Source organism: Cardiocondyla obscurior, linkage group LG16 (genome assembly GCF_019399895.1).
Source record: "Cardiocondyla obscurior isolate alpha-2009 linkage group LG16, Cobs3.1, whole genome shotgun sequence".
In the NCBI taxonomy this organism is placed as follows: Eukaryota; Metazoa; Arthropoda; class Insecta; order Hymenoptera; family Formicidae; genus Cardiocondyla; species Cardiocondyla obscurior.
Genome location: NC_091879.1, coordinates 4,034,898 through 4,057,211, shown reverse-complemented (window position 1 = coordinate 4,057,211; position 22,314 = coordinate 4,034,898). Strand labels below are relative to the sequence as shown.

The 22,314-nt window shown below is 34.9% G+C and overlaps 7 protein-coding genes across 10 annotated transcripts in view; 5 read left to right on the top strand and 2 right to left on the bottom strand.

Moving 5' to 3' along the window:
- The first annotated feature begins 2 nt into the window (after positions 1 to 2).
- On the top strand, positions 3 to 2,672 carry Syx7 (syntaxin 7). Its single transcript, XM_070667409.1, has 6 exons — positions 3 to 509; positions 613 to 748; positions 1,012 to 1,081; positions 1,192 to 1,366; positions 1,459 to 1,662; positions 1,746 to 2,672. Exons 2-6 carry the CDS (start codon positions 640 to 642, stop codon positions 1,992 to 1,994), a joined length of 807 nt encoding a protein of 268 aa, XP_070523510.1. The 5' UTR covers positions 3 to 509; positions 613 to 639; the 3' UTR covers positions 1,995 to 2,672.
- A 666-nt stretch (positions 2,673 to 3,338) lies between these two features.
- Positions 3,339 to 8,120, top strand: Tm9sf3 (transmembrane 9 superfamily protein member 3). Its single transcript, XM_070667398.1, has 10 exons — positions 3,339 to 3,679; positions 4,058 to 4,253; positions 4,540 to 4,662; positions 4,746 to 4,999; positions 5,102 to 5,341; positions 5,422 to 5,706; positions 5,793 to 6,001; positions 6,082 to 6,228; positions 6,300 to 6,383; positions 6,473 to 8,120. The coding sequence occupies exons 1-10, from the start codon at positions 3,596 to 3,598 to the stop codon at positions 6,615 to 6,617; spliced, it is 1,767 nt and encodes a 588-aa protein (XP_070523499.1). The 5' UTR covers positions 3,339 to 3,595; the 3' UTR covers positions 6,618 to 8,120.
- Positions 8,121 to 8,535: 415 nt separating this feature from the next.
- Positions 8,536 to 10,614, top strand: LOC139108816 (stress-associated endoplasmic reticulum protein 2-like). The gene is made up of 3 exons (XM_070667414.1): positions 8,536 to 8,736; positions 9,361 to 9,433; positions 9,762 to 10,614. Exons 1-3 carry the CDS (start codon positions 8,653 to 8,655, stop codon positions 9,797 to 9,799), a joined length of 195 nt encoding a protein of 64 aa, XP_070523515.1. The 5' UTR covers positions 8,536 to 8,652; the 3' UTR covers positions 9,800 to 10,614.
- A 138-nt stretch (positions 10,615 to 10,752) lies between these two features.
- Positions 10,753 to 13,311, top strand: LOC139108813 (uncharacterized). The gene is made up of 5 exons (XM_070667410.1): positions 10,753 to 11,720; positions 11,972 to 12,213; positions 12,363 to 12,546; positions 12,639 to 12,737; positions 12,799 to 13,311. The coding sequence occupies exons 1-5, from the start codon at positions 11,672 to 11,674 to the stop codon at positions 12,912 to 12,914; spliced, it is 690 nt and encodes a 229-aa protein (XP_070523511.1). The 5' UTR covers positions 10,753 to 11,671; the 3' UTR covers positions 12,915 to 13,311.
- Positions 13,312 to 14,229: 918 nt separating this feature from the next.
- Dhfr (dihydrofolate reductase) lies at positions 14,230 to 15,284 on the top strand. Its single transcript, XM_070667411.1, has 5 exons — positions 14,230 to 14,422; positions 14,487 to 14,642; positions 14,732 to 14,849; positions 14,950 to 15,059; positions 15,145 to 15,284. Exons 1-5 carry the CDS (start codon positions 14,340 to 14,342, stop codon positions 15,218 to 15,220), a joined length of 543 nt encoding a protein of 180 aa, XP_070523512.1. The 5' UTR covers positions 14,230 to 14,339; the 3' UTR covers positions 15,221 to 15,284.
- On the bottom strand, positions 15,248 to 16,517 carry Hint1 (histidine triad nucleotide binding protein 1). The gene is made up of 2 exons (XM_070667412.1): positions 16,137 to 16,517; positions 15,248 to 15,653 (listed from the first exon to the last, which is right to left on the bottom strand). The coding sequence occupies exons 1-2, from the start codon at positions 16,335 to 16,337 to the stop codon at positions 15,384 to 15,386; spliced, it is 471 nt and encodes a 156-aa protein (XP_070523513.1). The 5' UTR covers positions 16,338 to 16,517; the 3' UTR covers positions 15,248 to 15,383.
- A 90-nt stretch (positions 16,518 to 16,607) lies between these two features.
- Positions 16,608 to 22,314, bottom strand: part of LOC139108808 (cyclin-dependent kinase 4) — a 52,623-nt gene continuing 46,916 nt past the window's right edge. For 2 of the 4 annotated variants that reach the window (XM_070667403.1, XM_070667402.1), the window contains 4 exons: positions 18,856 to 19,544; positions 18,275 to 18,634; positions 17,964 to 18,124; positions 16,608 to 17,838 (listed from right to left, as the gene is read on the bottom strand). In XM_070667403.1, coding sequence (XP_070523504.1) covers positions 17,616 to 17,838; positions 17,964 to 18,124; positions 18,275 to 18,634; positions 18,856 to 19,524 — 1,413 coding nt within the window. In that variant the 5' untranslated portion in view covers positions 19,525 to 19,544 and the 3' untranslated portion in view covers positions 16,608 to 17,615. The other 2 variants (XM_070667401.1, XM_070667404.1) reach the window with 2 other exon arrangements.

The window sequence follows — 22,314 nt, the reverse complement described above, 5'->3', positions numbered from 1 at the left end:
TGTTTCATTGGATGTGGAGTGGTGTCACGTGCTCGCCTCGCTTCCGATTCGGAGTCTTCGTAGCTCGGAGCACGATAGCCGATAGTTCTGATACGTTGTCGCACGGTGGTCATACCTCATTGTACCTCATAGTCCTCATACCGTCTGCAGAAGGCGGAAGTGGAGAGATTGGATCGATTAACGCGGAAAAAGAAGAGGCCCGCGACGTGACTTGCCCCAAGGATTTTATGCCAAGATCGCTAATGCGCCGTGCAATGAGATACCGGGTTTGCCGAAAAGCGAGATTCGTTGCTACGCCAGTTTTGTGACTCATCGTGCAAACGATCGACCCACTTGTCATCTCTGCGTTGACGAGTGCGTGCACGCGCGCGCACCACGATTTGTCATCTTTGACAACTTGATCATTACCGTAATTGCGTATTTGCATCACAGATTTTTCCTGCCGCACCTCACCTGCTTCGTCGTCCAAATAACGAGAAGCGATCGTTACATTTGTATATCGATAATTGGTTAGTTCGGCTCAACGTTATTATATAGATAATTTAGATTATTTACAGAGATATATAATTTTAATGTATGCCGCTATCATTTAATTAAATTTGTATAATCCAGCTAACAACGTCAGCTGACAACGTAAAGATGGATGCTGGATTTTCGTCCTATCACAACGGTGGTCCTGCACGGGAGCAAGACTTCGGCAGGTTGTCCCAGACGATTGGTACCTCGATATTGAAGATAACACAAAATGGTAAACGATTGTTAATTATTAAAAATGATACAGAAAACGTGAGACATTTATTTTGACGATTTGCTTGCAGTGTCTTTTTTTTTTTTTTTTTTTTTTTTTTTTATTTATTATTTATTTATTATTATTAAATTTTAATGTACCTTTACTTGTACACAGTATATGGCACAACCACATCTTTTTTTTTTTTGTACATTTGATAAAATAAGACAGTGTTCATTTAACAATTTTGCAGAAAATAACAAGCTCTTTTCTTTTGTATGCAGTATCTTCCATGCAGAAAATGGTTAACCAATTGGGCAGTTCCACCGATTCTCAAGAGCTTCGGAATCAATTGTAAGTTTTGTAAAAGTACAAAACTAAAGATGACAAATTAAATTTTACTTAATTTATTCATGTACTTAGATTATAATAAATTATAATTTCATCAAATTGTCACTTTGTAGACATCAAATACAACACTACACACAGCAGCTGGCGAAAGATACAAGCGTTCATCTTCGAGATTTGGCTATGCTAGCAAATAATTCTGGATCTACAAGTCCTGGAGAGCAGAGACAGCGAAAAATGCAGAAAGAACGTCTTCAAGACGAATTTACTGCTGCATTGAATACTTTTCAAGTAAATTTTTGTTATATTTACTTATTTATCTAAGTGTATTTTATTTTAACATTTGATACATTAATAATTAAAATTTTTCGTGTTTAATTTAGGCTGTACAAAGGCAAGCTGCTGCTAAGGAAAAAGAAATGGTCAGAAAGGCTAAGGCTAGTGCAGGTATTCCGCCATTTGGAGAAGAGAAACAGGATACACTCATTGAATTGCAAGATAGTAGAACCTATGGAAATGATCAGCTACAAGAACAAATGAATATTCGAATGTTGGAAGAACAAGAAGCTAGTATAAGGCAGCTGGAGGTAAATATATTTGCGATTAATAGATTTATATATGTATTAATTATATTTTATGTGCATAATTATATTATTTATTACCTTTGCAGAGTAACATTAGCGACATTAACCAAATATTTAAAGATCTTGGAGCTTTAGTTTACGATCAAGGGGAAGTAATTGATTCTATAGAAGCGTCTGTTGAAAGAACTGAAGTATCTGTAAGCGAAGGCGCTTCTCAAGTGAGACAAGCAAGTATGTATCAGACCAAATTGCGCAAAAAGAAATGTATTCTCATTGTGATTGCAGTAGTCGTATTATCTATTCTGATTGGTATCATAGTTTGGCAAAGCAAGTAAAAGGACATACGTACGTTTACGACAGTCCACAGAATGATATGTAGTGCTATAAACTGCTATTCGTAAACAAATTGCAAAATCACGAAGTAAAATTTTTAGTATCTTTTTTGTTTAACTTTAATTATTATAAAATTACACAAAAGCATCGTCGTTATCGTATGGAAAAGTTGAGAAACACGTTTCTTGCAAATTTATTCCATTTAATTGTGATAATTGTAGGTGCAAACTTTAATTTTCAAACAAAGATCTTAATAATATGTCCGAGATTGCCGCAGTCCATTTGTACGTTTCAATACTCATGAATTATTTACTTGATAAATTACATTATATAATATAAATACACATAAATAATATGCTTATATGATATTTAGGTAATTTAACGCGATTATATGTAATAAAGTTAAATACGTAAATGCGTGTGTGTATGTGTGTGTGACTGTGCGAAATGCTTGTATAAAATAAGTAACGGAGTATGCTTGTATGTGCAATGAAATTGTTTGTGCCTGTAAAATATCTTAAAGATTATTTTAAACAAAAACTTTAAAGCAAGTGTCAGAGAGCATTATAATACTTAAAAAATATATAAAAGAATTCATATAAATTAATGTATTATATCTAGTTTAGAAATAAGTTTTGTTTAAAAAAAAGATATAATAAATAATATGTATATATAAAAAAGACTGGCAAGAGCAAGCTTTAGCTCTAATTATTCTTACCATACAAATCTAAAAACATGTGTAATTGATGAAAAAATTAATATCTTTAATAGAGGAACTTATGTATATGTATACTTACATTAAGAATTTAATACCGATAATTATATAAAGCTACATAATTTTATAAAAATATTTATATGAACTTTTAAATTATTAACAAATCGCATGAAAATTATATGTAAATTACAAAAATATATTTATATATTAGCGTATTTTCTTGAATATGTTTCTTTATAAAGCCAATTTTTCTAAATGTGTATTTTTATTTATATAATATACATCAGTAAAAAAATTATTCATAAATTGTATATGCAATAACGTTGAATCAGAACATTTAGATAAATTATCGTTAATTAATAAAAGAGTTTAAACATTAACAAGAAACGTTGAATTGGTTGGAAATTGAATGGAATTGGATGGAAAGTTGAATTTAATCGAAAAACAGGAATTGAATGAGAAGTTTAATCGAAAAACGATGAACATTCACGTTGATTCCCTATTGACTCAATTTGTCGGTAGCGACTGTGGCGGCTCGTAGCGGTATTTTTTAGTAACTCAGAAAAATTTTATTATTTGATTGGCTCATAGTATGGGACTTACTTGCTATTTGTTGAAGAGAGGAAGAAGATCACCGTTCCGGCATTCCTGATACGTGTCCGTCCGTCACCGCCGTGCGTGCGTGCATCGTGTGTGTTTTCCGCTCGCCTGTCGTTCGTGTGTTGTCACTGGCCCGGCTACGCGTACGGTACACCATTACGAAATCTATATGGGGATTGTCCGCCGTCGCCGCGTCTCGCTGGTGGGATCATCTCTCGTTCGTGCGTACGCGTAAAGTAAGGGCGCCCGGCCGGTCGGCGCGCCTCCGCCGTTCAAGAACGGACAGACATGCGTCGGGGACGGCAGTTGCTCTGTTTTCTGGCGCTCGGCCTCCTCGCGCCCGCGGCCCTCGCCGACGAGCACAACCACGTCGTGAGTACCACCTTATGCCAGCTGTACAGCCGACAACGGATGGCGTCGTGTTGTCCCGAAATGTCATATTACCTGCAACCCGCTGATGGCATTTAAAGGCCAAACGTTACATACATGATTCTTTACGTTATCTTTTTCGTTCCCTTTCCCCGTCTCTCTTGTACTTAGCAGAGACGGTATCTGCTCTATTTGATTTCTATCGGAACAAACCGTTTATCGTTACGTCTACTTGTCGCCGATAAATTTGATCTCGATTTTATAATGCAGCTTTCTTTCGGTTGTATTACATCGAAATTAAAAAATTTTTTTTTTTTTACAACACGCTGGCAAATTGTATGTTATGAATCAGCTGTAATTAACATGTGTGTTTGTTTTCAGTATGAGGATCGCGATGAGGTTGTACTATGGATGAGCACTGTAGGGCCGTATCATAATCGTCAGGAGACATACTCCTATTACTCTTTACCATTTTGTACAGGCACAAAAAATGTCATTAATCACTACCACGAAACTCTGGCAGAAGCTCTGCAGGGCATTGAGCTGAAGTTTAGTGGGTTAGAAATAGAATTCAGAGGTATACATTTATCACTATATTTTTAAGACTAACAATAATGCAATTTAATTTATATAATATATTGTTTTAAAGAAAAATCGCTTTTTTTTCTAAAATAAATTTTACACTTGCAATGTGTACATTTTCAGAGCAAGTTTTAGTTCAGTGGCAGTGCTATGACAAATCAAGCCATTGTAGCAAAAGAATTAATTTTTTAAAGAATTAAATTTTTTTAAAATTAATTAAATTAATTAAATATCGTTTAATAAGATATTACATTGTTCTAACAGCTTACTTTATGTTTCAGAGGATATTTCAAAGACAGAATACTGCCAGATAAATTTAATTGAAGAGAGGCAAAAGGCATTTGCATATGCCATAAAAAACCAGTACTGGTATCAAATGTATATCGACGATTTACCAATATGGGGTAATTAACATAAGTATTGCACATATTGCACGTATTGCATTTATCAAGGCAATAGAACTTTGCTATCTTAACCATTATTATAGGTGTTGTAGGTGAAATAGAAAATAATGAGGGAGTTGCAGTATCAGATTCCTATTACATCTATGCACATAAAAAGTTTGATATCGGATACAATGGCAAACAAATAGTAGACGTTAATCTTACCAGCGACAACAGGGTGAAGCTTGTGCTGAATGCACGTATACCTTTTACCTATGAAGTTAATTGGAAAAAGAGTAATATCAAATTTGAAGATAGATTCGACAAATATCTCGATCCTAATTTTTTTCAACACAGAGTAAGTTCTTATGGCATTTCTCAATTTTTTTAAATAAATGCAAAATGTATAAAATAACAAAATATACATTAATATCATTAAATAAAAATTTTTTTTTTTTAGATACATTGGTTTAGTATTTTTAATAGCTTTATGATGGTAATTTTCCTTGTCGGCCTTGTCTCAATGATTTTAATGCGCACTTTGAGGAAAGATTATGCCAGATATAGTAGAGACGAAGAAATGGACGATATGGAGAGAGATTTAGGTGACGAATACGGTTGGAAACAAGTACACGGAGACGTGTTTAGGCCTGCGAGTCATGCTATGCTTTTCTCAGCTCTCATAGGCGCGGGTTATCAGGTTACATACATTTTATCTTAATTTTTTTAAATATAAAAAAAAGAAATAAGTATTATAAATATTCTACTTGTTATATAAAGGTCACAGTAGTGGTGTTGAGTGTAATTATCTTCGCTATCCTGGGCGAACTCTATACAGAACGTGGTTCCATGTTATCAACGGCGATATTTGTATATGCCGCTACATCGCCCATCAACGGTTACGCGGGTGGTGGACTGTACGCGCGGATGGGCGGCCGCGTGTGGATCAAACAGATGATCCTAAGCGCTTTTATGCTGCCGCTAATGGTCTGCGGCACTGCTTTTTTCATCAATTTTATCGCCATGTACTACCACGCTAGCAGAGCGATACCTTTCGGGTCTATGGTTCGTAATTGCATATTTGAATTCGATCATTTACGCTGCCCGATTCACGTTCACATGCACATATATGCATCATTGTACATACACAGGTTGCTGTGACGTGTATCTGCATATTTGTGATATTACCACTGACGCTGGTAGGTACCATATTAGGCCGTAACCTCGCTGGAACACCGGATGCTCCATGCCGTGTGAATGCAGTGCCTCGACCAATACCCGAAAAGAAATGGTTTATGGAACCGCTAGTGATTATAATGCTCGGTGGAATCTTACCCTTTGGTTCAATCTTCATTGAGATGTACAAAATGATTTTATTTGTTATCTTGCTTTCAAGTTATTCATTTTACAGCTATTTGTTATATCCGTTTATGCTTTCAGGTATTTTGTCTTTACCTCATTCTGGGCGTATAAGATCTACTACGTCTACGGTTTTATGTTACTAGTGTTCGTTATTCTCATGATAGTGACGGTATGCGTCACCATCGTATGTACATATTTCTTGCTGAATGCCGAAGACTATCGATGGTAAGTTCGCATAATATGCGCCTTGCTTTTTTTCTTTTTTTTTTTTAATACAATACACGTATCATTTACAGGCAATGGACGAGTTTTCTTGCAGCGGCTTCGACAGCCGGTTACGTCTACGTTTATTCCTTTTACTACTTTTTCTTTAAAACTAAGTAAGTATATTGCTTCTCGTGATAAGCAAATGAAACAAACGAACAAACATTTGGAATTTTAATTATACTATGACGTTTTGTTTTTGCAGAATGTACGGTCTCTTCCAAACGGCGTTTTATTTCGGTTACATGGCACTCTTTAGCTTGGCTTTAGGTATCATGTGTGGGACAGTTGGATATATTGGTACCAATGCATTTGTGCGAAAGATATATTCCACGGTCAAGATAGACTAAAAGCGCATCATTGAAGTATTTACATCGTACGATGTAACTCCTAAAACTGCGTACGTGACACTCGACGTTATTGACGAAATTAAGTATATACTTTATTCGTGCAAAGTAACTGATTATCACATCGCTCGAAGATTTAATTTTTTTTTTTCAACTTTACTTGTCATTGATTTAATTATCTGAATTAGAAGCAACATGACGTGTTTTTTAAGGTAACATTCTTCCAACGAAACTCACGTCGTTAGACATTCAAATGGTGTCTTCATTTTGCGCTCGTTTGTTTGTTCTTTCTAATTTATTCGATGCAAGTAAAGATACGCTGTAAACGGAACTTATTACATTAATGTATACATATGCGCGTGTCGCAAATGCAGTCAACTGTCAATAATAAAATAATAATAAGTGTTAGTCGAATCCCGTACGTGTCGAGCCGGAGCTATTATACATACAAAATTTCCGTAATCGTGCGAGTTTAATGTCGTCATACATTTTTTATTGATCCAAGTATGCCGGTAAAAAAAAAATTATAATCTATATATTTATTTAATAATATAGCATATTAATTATTATGTGCAATAATAATTAATATGTGTATACATATATGTCCGAAATAAAACTCCGAATTTTTATTCCCTACCCATAGTTTTCAGATTCGAAATTTTATTTCGGACATCTTGTATATGCAAATAAGATATAATTGCACAGTTGCGATTGTTCTTTATCATGTATGTGTATATCTTGCTTGCGAACGACACAGCAAATTGATCATACAGAAATCAAGAAGTCTCAATTTACTTTGTATTTAGAGACTCGAGCTACAATGAAGTATAACAAAAATTCACGATGTAAATTAATTTTATGTGACCCTTGAAGATTAAGTAGAGTATGAAGATACTGAAAATTTGTAACAAACTGCGGCAAATTAGGCATGAAGTTAATTAATGCATTATAATTTATTAAATTCATAGTTTTATAACGTTCTGTCGTTGATATGCAAACGTCGTATTAGGATAACTGACTTAAATTCTTTTTTTTTTTTTTTCTAATTGCGTGATCAAGTCGGTTTATCAATTACACGTTTCATTATCAACGAAATAAAATTCTTATCTACTAAATGGCTTAGAGTAAGCGGCAAGAATCGTATCGGGAAGTGCCGATACAAGATCTTGCTTGCGGTATCGAAAACCGCACAGGTAATGATCTCGTCCGCATTGTCCTCGACATTATTATTTCCGTTTGTAGAATTTACGAATGAGTCCACATTTACAATTTTCTTCCGCGGACGGGTGATCATCCTGCATTGGGCAAATTGATTGCCATCGACGAAACGTTAATTCCGCAATTAGACATATAGGTAACCGAGTAAGAGATATAACGATGAGAATATTACGTTTCAGTGATTTTACCGAAAAACTAATGTTGGTGGGAGTCTTCGAAAATAAACAATTTGTTGTTAGATGTAGTGATTCTGAAAAAAATATAAAATTTCTACGTATACAACAACGATCACAACTTTTTATCTCTCTTTCTCTCAAGTTTATATTAATTTTAATCAGTGTTTTAATTCAACAAATAAATTATTTTAATAACGTGGCATCTCGCTTTCTGTTAAAAGTTCAAACATACACCCGCCGAGGATACGACGGACACTAATCCACTTCCGATTCAAATACACGTTTGAGGCCTTTTTATTTCGTTTCCGTATTCGTTGTTTTTTACATTTATCGAAAATAAATATTATAGATATTGCATAAAAAAGAGAGATAAAACAATGTCGTCGTTATTGCGCCGAGTGCCGAAAACGATCGCGAGAAGTGGAAAAAGAAGGTTGGTTGACTACGATGGTGACCGTGTGGCACGAGGGAGCAAACTATCGCGCAACTGCCGCTACTTCACGTGTCACACGGCGCACACGTCGGCGGATACGTCACGAGGCGCATAACAACGCGGACGCGGAACGGCTGACTGTCAGGGGCACCCTCGTCTCGGTCTTTCCTGCCGTGAGTCTTGCCGAGAGAGTGTCGAGCGTACGTAGACGATGGCGCCGAAACAGCGGATGCGCATTGCTAACGAAAAAGCGACGAAGAACATCACGCTACGCGGGAACGTCCCCAAGTCGTCGGTAAGTCTTCGACGCGATTAAATCGCCGGTCTCTGGGGAAAACAGGCCTTTCGATTCGTAAACTCGCGCGGAAATCCGGCAGATACTCGCGAGGAAGTTCCCTCCGTCGCGACTTCGACGTTCGAAGGATCAACTTACGGGCGAGGACGACACGACGCGCGATTCTCGGCGCCTTCGACGATTCATCTTTCACGTCTACGCGAGAATAGTTATGCATCTGTTAGCCCGGGATGTTGAGGTTATAGGTGGACATCTGTTTGTGACAGACGGCTGTCAAACGCCCTACTTTTCGCTCGCCGATCGTCGAAATCGTTCGTTAAATCGCTGTCAATCGTTCAATACTTTAAGAATGATTTCTATCATAATGAAAAGCTTTTGTATGTACCAGCAGACCGAACAACTCTACCATATGTGAAGTAGCTTCTATGTCAAAACGGATCTGTGGCAACTGTTGATTTGATAATCAGTTAATTTATTTATTTCCTGAATTACTTAATTTGTTAATAATGCCTGTGCTCTAACGTTTACCAAATAATTACTGAAAAATGTTTTATTTATTCATCACACACTGCATATTCAGTATTTTAATTTCTATAACTAAAATGGGTTCTTTTGTAATGGTAGAAATCGCAAGAGGAGGGCTCTCCAGTTGGACCATGGCTATTGGCACTGTTTCTCTTTGTTGTATGTGGATCTGGTAAGTCTATATGTGATAATCTAATCATGCCAAATTCTAATTCAGATTTTTCTAGTCCAGAAACAGATACCTTTGTATGTTTTCTATATTTGTATCTTATCCATACAGAGCCAAGTAATTTAACAGAAATAAAACAGCTATTTAGTTGAGACTAAGAAATTTTTGCAGTAACTTAATATGCAACTTGTATGTGACTTTATATAAATTGTAAATTTGTATTAAAGTTTTTTTTTGTTCTATCACAAGTTGTGTTTATTTAAATTTTTATATATGTAGTTATATTATTGTAGGAAATATACTTTAATTAATGTGGCATTGTTTGTTACAGCTGTGTTTCAAATCATCCAGAGTATCAGAATGGCTTGAAGAAATGCAATAAGCAAGACAAAGGCGCTACTGTTGATCTTTGTATGACAAATCATTTACAACACATTGATTTGCAAAGGAGACTGACAAACCATTTGTATAGATTGTAAAGACCATCGGAGAATACGGGGAACATGAAGCATGGCAAAAGTTTAGACAGTAGCTAAAAAATTATTTTCCCTTTTGCAGAAGAAGCTCAAAAAAATTTATTTATAACACTTAGCATTTATAAGCGTTTAACTTAATTGCGCTACGCATAGACGAAGGGAGAATGCTCGAACGTACAAAATAAGTCCTGTCCCAAAGAACAATCTATCGAACTCATAAACTTACGAATTATGAGAAAGAGGGAAAATTAATTTACTTTTATTCAATTTTTTACTATTTCTTTTTTTTTTACAGTTTTTGTTAACGTATTTACGCTGTTTTCTTCCAAATATATTCTTTCGTCTATGTGTATGTAGTAAATAATTGTATATACACATACAAATGATTTATCATGCAGATTTCTCCTTAAGCAGATCTGCCCAATTAATGCTGCATGTAAGCTCGACTCTGATGATTGGACAGATCTGTTTCAAAGCATTCCACTGTAAACAGTTGGTAGCTTTATGTTGTTATAATGGCTTTTGCATGATTGCTTATGCGTTGTAAGCAACATTTGCGACAAGCCATTATATACATATGAACTCATACAGATATATATATTATACATTTCAAAGAATGATTTGACTATATAAAATATTTGCTACTGACAGTGCCCACATTGTCTCTTTTAATGGAGTATATTATCAATAAAGATATATATTGTTTTACATGAGATATGTTAAAATAATCGTATCTCTGAAGGTACAGAGACTGCTTTAGAGCAGTCCTTCCACCCGATTAATTGCCCATCCAATTTACGATCTGTTTTTCAGTTTAAAAGATGCGTTCATCTTGTATTCGTTTATCACTCATGGATAATTCCCAAATGTTTTAAACTCAGCTGTGTAATTATTTAATTTGATCTATTTTACTTGTTGTATAATGTAAATTAATTTGAGTTGCATGTGTTTTAACCGTACTAGAACAAACCATGTGCACGCCTCGCGTGCGCTATTTTTCATAAAGTCCTAATTCGTGCGCATCATAATTGGGGACATTAATTATAATAGTTTCTATACGATGATTACATTATAATTGAGTAATCTATAGTCGACGACGTGTTCAAGAGACTCAATTACAAACTATTAAAAAAATGCGACTTACCAATCTGCATAAGTTTCAGCGGAGTTGTAGACTTCTGCCGGTGACTGTAACATAAAATTAAACATTAATGTAGACGTGTTAGTATTTAAATTAATGTACAGGCAAAGCTTCATTTTTATAAAGATTTTCTAAAAAAGAAAAAAATTGATATTTACCTATAAGTTGCTCCGCCGATGCAGGATGCCCCCCGGGCCTGCTCCTCCTCTCAGATGGGACGTAACGAACCATCCTTCCGCGCACTGGACACTCGCGAGATAGTCCACGACACTCCCGACCGTCTCAAATCCTCGAGTTCGACACGAGAAACGGGCTACGACGCACGGATGCCTCGACATTTTCGTTTCGAACTCGACCGCGATTTGTAGTTCATCCTTCGATAGACAGATGGTCTTTTTATATTTTCATAGTCAATCTATTCTTTCTGTGAACACAGCATGAACAAATGGACGCTATTGCGCATGCAGAGAGAAACGGTGGTTTTTGTTTCAAACGTCGTGCTTAGTGTCGAAGTGTCGAATTATCGGCTGATCGGCTTGATTACTCTGCATCTACGTTAATTAGAATTCAAAAGAAAAGTTGCACAGAAGTAACATTAAAATTGTGATTATCAGTAATCGTAAAATGTCTAACATATTCAATTTGTTGAGCGGGCTTGCTGAACCTAACGAAGGTAAGCGTAATAATTTTGACATGGTTATAAATTTCTACTAAAAAATATTCATACTTTTTGACATCTTAATACATTTTAAATACATAAATTTTTAATACGTTGTAAGTATTACGGGCAAGATGCTTTATTCACGAAGAGAATTGTGAATAATTGTACAGATATTTGACAAAGAAATTTTCTATTGAGTGGAAAACCTAAATAAGTTAAAATAAACGTTGAAAAATGTATATAAGATAGAAACTTGTTTATAGGTCAAATAAAGCCCATGGAAAGATCTCTAACATCTCATGAGATTAGATTGAATTCTCTCAAGAATGGAGGTGCAAAGCCAAAAGGACTGTCAATAAGATCTAACTCTGAGATGAATATATCAGCCATAAATTCTATTAAGAAAAATAAACAAGAGAATGAACAGAATGGTTCAAAGTTAAAAGTAACACAATTGGATAATGTTGGATCTCCATTATCTCCTAAAAAACTAAATTCATCAAAGGTAATACTGTTTACTCTTGTTGTATAATTGTAGTTACAGTATATATCAAAAACACTTATATGTAATCATGATAGAATTTTTGTAAGGCTTAACAAATCTTTACTTCTTACCTTATTGCTAATTGTTAAGTTTTTCTTTTCTTTTTATAGAAGTTAATTACACAATCATCAAAGCTTAAAGAGACTGCTTTCAGAGATAGTACAACTAATAAGTGCACAAAAAATCAATTAAGTCATGATGTTTTTAAGAAGCCATTAGTTCCTAAAAAAAATATTAAAACATTTCCCAAGCCAGAAAAGTTAGCATACTGGTCTGATGATCAACATAACTTTGGTACATAAATCATTACTTTAATTTTATAGAAAAATAATTTATTTTAATTGTATTATTAAAATTTAAAACTAATTAATTTTTTTTTTTTATAGATTATGGATATATTAAAACTATAGAAAAAGAATATAAAGATCTGTCTTTCAAAGAAGAAAAAAATCAAAAGTCTCATCAGAATAATTTGCTTGCATCAGGTATAAAACTGAAAATTTTATGTTTATAATATTACATATTTATTTAACAACTTTTTTTTAGAATCAGAAAACTTACTGGATATTCCAAAAATTAAATTTGATGATACCTGTGATGAAGATTTATGTCCTGATATACCAAATATCTCTGACATATCTGATGATGAATACCTGTCATAATAATTATAAGAAGTGAGAATTGCTAAAAGTAAATGTTTAAGGATTATTCTAATTATACTAAGATTATAGTAATTTATTTGTTGCTTGTTCATATGTATTTTTATATTATCAAATACCATTAGAATATTGTAGTAATTGAACACTCATTAAGTTACTTAAAATGAGTAAATAAAAAGTTAAAATTATTTTAAGAGTATGAAATACCCAATATTTTATATTACAAGTGGTAAAAGCTAGCTATTACAGAAGACCCACGATAATTCTATAAAAATTTAATGGAAAACATATACATATATTTTATTTACAAGATTAAGTATCTTTCAAAGGATTGTAAAAAAAAAAAAAAAGACAGTCTGGCTTAACAGTAGATCAAGTTTAAAATCATAGTTACAATTAAAGTATTTATAGATACAGAATATGTATTTTATGTCTCGGTAAAATTATTTTTTCCCAGACTTTTTTATGCCACCGGTGACCAAAGGGCCTTTCTGACTGGCTTTTTTTGCTGCTTCCGCCAATGCTTTCTGTTCTTCCTTTAGCTTTTGCTTAAATGCCATGTCCTCGTCATCCAAAACTTTGCCTTCCTTCTTCGGCGCTTTTAAAGGTTTTTTTTTACCTCCTTCTCGGCCAGACATTCTAAAACATAAAAATGAATTAGTCCGATTATCGTTAGAAAAAAAAAAAAAAGAAAAAGAAAAAACAGCTCCAACAATTTTTTATAGCGTAATCATTACAACAAATATAACCTCTGGCGAAATAAGAAATAAATTACAATTCTTTTTTTTTTTTTATTATTTACTGTATATAATATTTTATATTATATACAGCTATTTTTTTTAATGTTAATAATAATTATAAGAATAGCACTAAATTAAATTCATAAGTGATATTTGCAGGAAACATTTAAAATAATAGTAAATACGACATTCACGAAAATAACACGTATACCAGACGAATGATAATTCTTATGACTATGAAATTTAATGAGTAATCAAATGCTTAACCTACTTGTAGTTTTACTTAATTGCCAAACTGATTCACGAGGCGATATATATCAAATTAAAAAAATTTAGATACAGATCAACGAACGTTTATTCGGCAGGATAAAACTGTTCCTCGAGATACTCGTACAAATCCACAAGGTTATGCCGCCGTGAATTATGAACTCTGAAGTTCGGTGACTTTAAATCTGTTTAGACACTTGGGTTACCGCGGTAACGTTCGCCGCGCGGCGGAAATCTATATATCCACGATAACCAACTAGACGTTTGTTCTTTCAGACATGGCCGCATGCGGCGAAACGAGAGCACCTTTGTAAACGATCAAGCAAGATTGGTAAACGGCAGTTAGTTATCATATAGGTATACTATACCTATATATCTATAGCATAGGTTTACGACGAAAAGGCAAAGGATTTATCTCAATATGCCACTTAAATTGGAATTAATTGCTGCAGCATGTGACAATATGGGCATTGGGATAAATGGCAATTTACCTTGGCGTTTAAAGTAAATATATTATTGCGTTACGTGATTAAAATCGAACGTAATGTTTAAACAAAGTTGTTTGCAGGACGGAAATGGCCTTTTTCACACGTATGACGACAAGTACAAACGATAAAAATAAAAAAAATGTTGTACTTATGGGAAGACGCACATGGGAGTGCATCCCCAAAAAGTATAAACCTTTACAGAATCGCATAAATATGGTTTTGACATCACAAATAACGTAATTACCGATGAAATAAGATGTTAGAAAGTTAATTTTTTTTTTTTTTTTTTTCAGATAATTAAAATAGATTATATATTAATTTTTAGGGATCTTGGACACGAAGCAATTGCGTGTAAAGATATACCACACGCTCTCGATACGATTTTACAAATGCAAAATCAAGTAGAAAGGATATGGGTAATAGGTGGCAGTAGAGTATACAAGGTAATATGCAAGACAAAGATACATAATTAATCCTGCAATTAATTCGAATGATTAGTATAAATATGAATTTATAACATTCATGTATGTATTTTTATGTTAGAGTGCTATGGAATCTCCGAATTTCGGACGATTGTATCTGACGCGTATAAAGAAAAAGTTCGAATGCGATACGTTTTTTCCTACCATTCCAAACAATTTTGTATTAATCGAGTAAGTATTAAAATATTTTTCTGCGCTAAATTAATTATTCTGCATTCACATTACAGCTTTCTAATATTTAATGTAATAATTTCAGGGATGCAGCAGTACCTCAAGGTGTGCAGAAAGAAAATGGAATTGAATTTGTGTATGAAGTATATGAGAAAAGATAAGTAATAAAGTTATACGTCTTACGATCGTTTAAATTGTAAATAAATGAATTTGTTTTATTAGGAAGCATTCTCCAATCGGTATTTTCATCTTTACAAATGTTTTATTAGTAGAAGATAAAGACTTTCGATGGTGAATGCTTACATACATAAATGCATAATAGCATTAGCCAGGTGGCCACTGCAGTTGCCGCCCACCAAGAATATGTATATGCAAATGATATACAGATTGCGCACCATGTTTTCCATCATTAACGACTAAGCGAAATCCATCTGTCAAGCCTTTTTGCTTTGCAACTTTGTGTGCTACATTCACCAAATGACCAAGCAAAGGTTCATCATCATCTTGAGCCTTTGAAAGTTGCGAAATTGCCTTCCGTGGTATCACCAAAAAGTGTACAGGTGCTTGAGGATTTATATCATCAAATGCAACGCACTGTAAATCATAAAATATTTAATAAATTAATATTTATATTAATGTTCCACCGAGTGAGAATATAATTTTTTTTTTTTTTTTTAATAAAAATGCCTGAACTACAATTTTTTATTCGATATAAAACTTGATAGACTAGAGGAAGTGTAGTTATATAACAGTTACAGAGAGTAATGGAGTGAGGTAGTAAACAACAATCATGTTAGATAATTAGACAACTTTTTTTTTTTTTTGCTGCACATATTTAAAATAGTTAAGTGTGATACTTCAAATAATTAATATATGTGTAAATCAATATAATTGCTTGAAATGTATTTGTATTGCTCATTTTTGTCACTTCTGAATTAAATCGAGCAATATTTCAAGCAAAATAACACTTAATATTTTCGGCAAAGAATTATAAATTTGATCCCTGAATGATGACAAGTAGAATTGGTTATGTAATTCGATAAATAAACGTGGCTTTTATATTTCATGTCAGCTCACTTGATTGTCCTCATAAATGAAGTTGCATGGAATCTCTTTCCGTAATATCTTTCCAAATATCGTGTCACTTTCCTCCGCAGCGGTCTGTGCCTTTTCTACTTCGGACGCCATTTTCCTACGACTGCCGGAGTAAACCGGTAAGCTGCCTCTAACTGTCAGATGTTTGCATACGTGCGCTGTGAAATTTGATAGTAACCTCATGTCGAAAATCGTTGACGGCGTCACGAGTGTCACGACCAGTTACTACAGCTCGTTAGCTGCCTCGTCACGTAAGTATATGTTTTGATACAATTTTTTTTTCTGAACTGGCCGCAGCGTTATATTATTGCACTCACTCGAAAGTGCAGCAAAAGCGAACAGGCGACGAACGAGGTCTCGAAGCGCGCACTACAAGTTATTCGTTTTCCATGTTATTACGATTAAATATTACGAATAGATACGGGCCGATTGGAAATTGCCTATAGATTCGAATTTCCTGCAGGTAAAACTATAAAACTTTTATTTCGTAGGACAGTCTTCTCTTAACAACGTATTAATTTTTCGGCATTCTTAACACAATAATGCACTCTAAATGCATATAAATATTGTCACTTATTGCTTTATACACGTGTCGCTATTGTACATTAATAAAAATATGCTATTAATGATTGCAATGGCTCATGGTACGTACAAAATATAATGGCAGTGCGCTTTCTGGTTTTCTCTGGAAGATCCTTGAATCATTCCTGCGTTTCTAATGGGTCGCAAAGGCCCCAGTCTTACAAAAGTAATTCTACTTATACGAAATATTTATAGCTAATTTCGCGTTAAACGAAAACTAAGTATGTGCATCACACATCAATACAATCGTTTCTTGTATCTCTAACAGGATTTGCCGTAATTACGCGTATCTTACACAACTAATATTAAATGTCGTGCATACAATTATTAAACTATTAATTGCCAAGTAATAACTGTTGTAAAATAAAAAGAAGTTACTGAATTATAATTTATAACGTTGTTATAAAAAGACGACTGACTGAAAACATTAAGAACATTAATATTTAAATAAATAACGTATCAAAAATAATAATAATTGTCTTATCTTTACATTGTACATAAAGGTACGTCTAAGATAAATTAATTTAAATATAAGCTTATTTAATAAACCTATTAGGTTGTTATATTTGTTATTAATAACTTAATTATGCAAAGCCAGTTATATAAAAGTAAGGGATATGTATAATGACTACTACTTAATACAATGTAACAAATTTAAATGCAAATCGAATTTATAATATCGTAGGATTTGTATGCACGAGTAACTGTTAATACTCAAATTAAATTTAATAATCAACATGTTACTGGTAATCCTACACATATACTAATATTTATACTGTTCTAGTAAACTTAAATGATACATATACTTTTTTTTCCTGCATATAATTACGTCAGTCTGAGTTTGTCTAAATCTAGTAATAAGTCTAGCTAATGGAACAGTCATTGTACGCTCTCTTCGGAAAAATATCGGTGTCTTACGGCTTGAGCTGCAGTTATACGACTATGAGGATCAAACATGAGCATATTCCTTATTAAGTCTAATCCATGTTCATTGAGATCTGGTATTATTGCACCGAGAGGTTTGGGTGGTCTATGTGGAAAAGCTGTCCAACTGAGCGATACATTCTCCGGCCACGCTTGTTGCGACGGAGTACCCAAAACTCTAAAATAAAATAAAGAAACATATATATATATATACATATATTATATATATATGTATATGTATAACGCGACAGGATATCAGACGTAAATTTTATTTTGCAAAATAAACAGAACAAAGTAACTTACTGAAAAATCCTATCGAGTTGATCACCTTCACTGGTACCTGGGAACATTGGTTCCAATTTGCAAAGTTCTGCTAATATACATCCGACAGACCAAACATCTACAGGCGTAGCATAGGAACATCCTAAAAGTACTTCAGGTGCTCGATACCATTGGGTTACAACCTAATTGTACAAAGTATCACCAAGTTTTATAATAATGTTAAATATTTTCTTTTTTTTTTTTCGTGTAATTTATCGTGTAATAAATTAAATTTCGAGTTTATTGAAGTGTTTGGGGAGTGTAACATATTGAATATAACATCTGTTACATACCACGGATGTTAATCTCATTTCAAAGTCGTAGGTTTTGGCTAAGCCGAAATCCGCGATCTTAATTCTCCCTTCCCGCGTTACCAACAGGTTTTGCGGTTTTAAATCCCTGTGAATTATTCTATGGCTATGCAAAAACTCTACTCCGCAAAGTATCTCTTTCGACATTTGTCTTACGAGATATGGCGGAATGTTCGACCGCGGCGAGCTATTCCGATAACGATCTATGTACGAAGCTAGATCTCTTTCCACATGTTCGAACACCAACCAGAGGGTGAGGCCGCGGTCTACTCTTTCAGAATGTGCACCGTCACCCGACGGTAAGTCGAGGTAATCTCCTTGGCAGACATCCAATAATCTGACCTGAATAAAGAAGAACAAATATCTATCAATATCTAGCATTTACATCTACGATACATTAATAATATAATTAATAAATAAAAATATCTGCCTTCGTTTAAAAGTGCAGAGTATTGAATATGTCACGTCGCACATATATATTAAATAACGATAGCTATTTAATTGACATACAATCAATAATAAAACAAGCTCACAAAAAAAAGTGTGTATTAAAAGATACTTACAATATGTGGATGCTCGTATCGTTCAAGTGATTTTAGAGCGGCAATCTCTCTTAGTGTGGACATAGGCAAACCATCCTCCGTTAAAGGTATCCTGACTTTTTTAAGTGCCACAATTTGACCGTTAGTCCCATCTTTAGCTCTGTACACCGTTCCGTAAGCGCCGTTCCCAATAAGAGACAGATCCTCATACGACGCGTGTTCGCGCAATAAGAAACTTTGTACTGTCGTCTCCTCCGATCTTCTTCCGGAAGGACCAGAAAGCTCGCTCTGATCGCTGTACTTCATCACAATCGACTTTAGAGTACCAAGCTGTTCTTCCTTCGAGGTACTCGGGACTGCCTCAGTTAAGATCGCCGCAGGGTCGCTTTCTTGTTCGGGAAGATCCGTTTCAGTCGATTTCCGGGACGCTTCGCTGATTAAAATCGACCGTTCCGTCGTTTCTATCTGCGCTGCAACATCTGAGAGCTGTTTGTCACCTTCCTGAACGAGCACGACTTCCGCCTGCAAAGATATTTCACTCGTGCTCAGCGTCTCGGTGTTTTTCACTTCTACATGCCCCTCTTCGGATGACTCGGATGAAGTTTCGGACTGCTTAGGCTTTTTGGGGGCAGTTGGCGTCGATAAATCTGGTTCGAGCTCTGTGCTCGAACGTCGTGATCTACCAGCCATCACAACATTTCGACTTTTATCTGAAACCAATATATTACTATTATTATTATGTCATACTATACGTACGTAAGACGTAAAATAGACAAAGCCCCCGGATCAGTGTCTTTTCCTCGTTCACGTTTTATTAAAATTTCAAAACGCGCAAGCGGGACGTGCCGGGCCGTCTGCTACGCGACATCTGCATCAACACCTGCGCTCATTTAATAGACCACTATGCAGTATGCCGGCCTCGTCGTCGGCTGTCCAGAACATCTTGTGAACGCAAGGGGTCCTTGCCCTTTTGCTTCCTTCCCTCAAATTCAATACGAAACAAGTCGAATAGTAAAAATTGGAGACATCGGACCCTCGCGAAGAGACAGAAAGTTACGATAGAAGAGATTTCCTATGGTATAATTTATATGGTTTTATTAAATTTGTTAACTGTAAGCTGGCTGTATGAAAAATTGGTCTTAATATCGTAAAATATTTTTTTTTATAAGATTCTTTCACGTGAGAAAAATCTAAAATATTTTTCGTTTAATCGAAAAATAATTGCGTAATAAAATATTCTTCCTCTGTTACGTTAACGACCTAACGTTGAATAACATAATATTGGTAGTTTTAGGGAAGAACGTTACGCAGACGGACGTATTCTCGTGGCTTTGATTAAATTCTTCTATCAACTTCCTCTCGCGATAAGAAGTTCCAAAGCCGAGCGGAAGGAGAAAAAAAAATTTAAACGATTGAATGAAGAAAAGAAGCTAACGTTTATATTGCGAGAATTTTTTTTTGCAATATATATAAATATAAGTACGAGTCTGATATCGAACTAGATAAAGAAATAAAAAAAATTAGTGACCGTCGATGTGTTTCAAGTTTCATGGAACTACTGTGAATAAATTTTGGACGGTGAGATCTACTGTGAAGTAAAAATAAATAATTAAAAAAATAAAATAAAATAAAATAAAATAAAATAAAATAAAAAAAGAAAAAAAAAAAGAACAGAAATATTAAAGCGACTTATGGAACTGGAGAAAAAAGGCTTCGTTCTGGAAACAACCAGCGACTTGGTGGTATGTACAGAGCACATTTTCTCCAAACCATCTTCCTGGAAGAGGCAGATGTTTCCACGGTTTCGTTCAACACCACGAAGAAAGAAATAATGAAGGCAACGAAGCATAGTTTAGCAATACCTTTTTTAAAAGCACATATCAAAAAGACGCGAGTGCGTACGCTCATTCATTTCTGCGACTACCGTTCATTCATATTTATTATATTTATTATATACGCCGAGTTGCTCGCTCAGTATCCAAATGTAAAAGTCGCGTAATGCTTATATTAGAAAAAAAAGAAAAAAAAAACATGACTTTTGCTGACAAATTAGATAACGTAAGAACTTTCGAACGTTGGAATGTCGGATTACTCAATCTTCTTATCGTACTACTCGGAAAAGTACGCACGACGAACACACACTTAGCAAAGTTTCCATCTAAAAAAAAAAAAAGAAAAAAAAAGAAAAAAAAAGAAAAAAAAATTAAAATAAAAAAATGACTTAAAAGAAATAGGTAACATTTTACTTCGCTCATTTTACGACGACGTAACGCCGTCGAAATTCTAGATCGCGCGAGCCGCGCGGGTAAAGTAACACGTGTCACAATTGTTTACGCATCACGCAATGCGTAATGTCAGCGGCATAGCGTGAACATCGCGCGTCATCTCAATTGCAACATAATTAAAGCCACATTTGCCGCTCGCTTGTTTGCAAAGTCGAGCATCGGCGTGCGTACGTCCGTATCGAATAAATGAACGGCCACGTGGGAATGTAAAACACCGTGTGCCATTAATTGGTTACACAATGTGTTGTCACATCACGTTTGGGTAAATTCAAAATTGTCTGTTAAAACTTTTCTTTCTTTCTTTTTGTTCAATTTAGACGACGCGAATATTTCGCTCGCGAATACAGCCTCGCGATTATTCACCGACCTCTCCGTAAAGTTCATACGAATAACGCAGGTTATCTATAAATGTGCAAGTGACGTCTTATCGTGGGAGAATCCTCATATTTCTTAGAAGATACGGGATAACTGCAACCGCTGCAGCTTCGCGGTGGAACTGCAGATTTGAATGAACGCGAATACGAGATAGGCTGCGGTTTTCTCGGTGCCCGGCATAAATTGTACATTAGGAAACGAGCTGGCGGGAATGATTTTCTGGGTTGAGAGGCGTTTTAGCCGCCCGAGTCAACACGCGCGGGTCAATAAATACGCTAGTGGTAGCTAGGAGTAGCGACGAACCAACCACCAACCCCGTCGCCAAGCTGTCGCTTCTTGTCTTATCTTCACACACGCCGAGGCATTCCACACACTCGTCTTTCATAGATACGTTACCCGTAATCCCATGGAAGTGCATTTCTCACGATGGGGCATTACGAAACGCGGCGATAAGTGAAGGCTGTACGGTTTTCGTGCGCGCACGTATGAAGTGAGAAAGAAGTTGTTATTTTTAACAATTTCGATAAGTCGCTCGTAAAGACTCGCCGATTCGTCTTTTTGTTAACGCGAGCGTTTGTTATAATACGACGGAATGAAATAATTAAAGAGACCGGTGGGAAAAGTACATCCGACCGGTATTTATGATAAGAGTATCGCCGATTTTCTTTTTTTTTTTTCCCCCTTTCTTTCTTTCTTTTTTTTTATTACTCGCGCGTAAGAAATTAGAAATATCCATGCATTAAAGTCTTCGCAACTCAACATAATTAATAAATTCGCCATGGTCCCGGGGAAATGCGAACTATTCGATTGCCTTTGACGT

Bases quoted from the DNA above. Each gene is read 5' to 3' on its own strand.
- Dhfr (XM_070667411.1), top strand. From the start codon at position 14,340: ATGCCACTTAAATTGGAATTAATTGCTGCAGCATGTGACAATATGGGC. The intron at 14,643-14,731 runs GTAATTACCGAT...ATTAATTTTTAG, and splicing joins GTTTTGACATCACAAATAAC to GGATCTTGGACACGAAGCAA. The intron at 15,060-15,144 runs GTAAGTATTAAA...TAATAATTTCAG, and splicing joins AACAATTTTGTATTAATCGA to GGATGCAGCAGTACCTCAAG.
- Syx7 (XM_070667409.1), top strand. From the start codon at position 640: ATGGATGCTGGATTTTCGTCCTATCACAACGGTGGTCCTGCACGGGAG. The intron at 749-1,011 runs GTAAACGATTGT...TTTTGTATGCAG, and splicing joins ATTGAAGATAACACAAAATG to TATCTTCCATGCAGAAAATG. The intron at 1,367-1,458 runs GTAAATTTTTGT...TGTTTAATTTAG, and splicing joins CTGCATTGAATACTTTTCAA to GCTGTACAAAGGCAAGCTGC.
- LOC139108816 (XM_070667414.1), top strand. From the start codon at position 8,653: ATGGCGCCGAAACAGCGGATGCGCATTGCTAACGAAAAAGCGACGAAG. The intron at 8,737-9,360 runs GTAAGTCTTCGA...TTGTAATGGTAG, and splicing joins GGAACGTCCCCAAGTCGTCG to AAATCGCAAGAGGAGGGCTC. The intron at 9,434-9,761 runs GTAAGTCTATAT...TGTTTGTTACAG, and splicing joins CTTTGTTGTATGTGGATCTG to CTGTGTTTCAAATCATCCAG.
- Hint1 (XM_070667412.1), bottom strand. From the start codon at position 16,337: ATGAGGTTACTATCAAATTTCACAGCGCACGTATGCAAACATCTGACA. The intron at 15,654-16,136 runs GTGAGCTGACAT...TATGATTTACAG, and splicing joins TCATTTATGAGGACAATCAA to TGCGTTGCATTTGATGATAT.
- Tm9sf3 (XM_070667398.1), top strand. From the start codon at position 3,596: ATGCGTCGGGGACGGCAGTTGCTCTGTTTTCTGGCGCTCGGCCTCCTC. The intron at 5,342-5,421 runs GTTACATACATT...TGTTATATAAAG, and splicing joins TCATAGGCGCGGGTTATCAG to GTCACAGTAGTGGTGTTGAG. The intron at 5,707-5,792 runs GTTCGTAATTGC...GTACATACACAG, and splicing joins CGATACCTTTCGGGTCTATG to GTTGCTGTGACGTGTATCTG.
- LOC139108813 (XM_070667410.1), top strand. From the start codon at position 11,672: ATGTCTAACATATTCAATTTGTTGAGCGGGCTTGCTGAACCTAACGAA. The intron at 12,547-12,638 runs GTACATAAATCA...TTTTTTTTATAG, and splicing joins TGATGATCAACATAACTTTG to ATTATGGATATATTAAAACT. The intron at 12,738-12,798 runs GTATAAAACTGA...ACTTTTTTTTAG, and splicing joins GAATAATTTGCTTGCATCAG to AATCAGAAAACTTACTGGAT.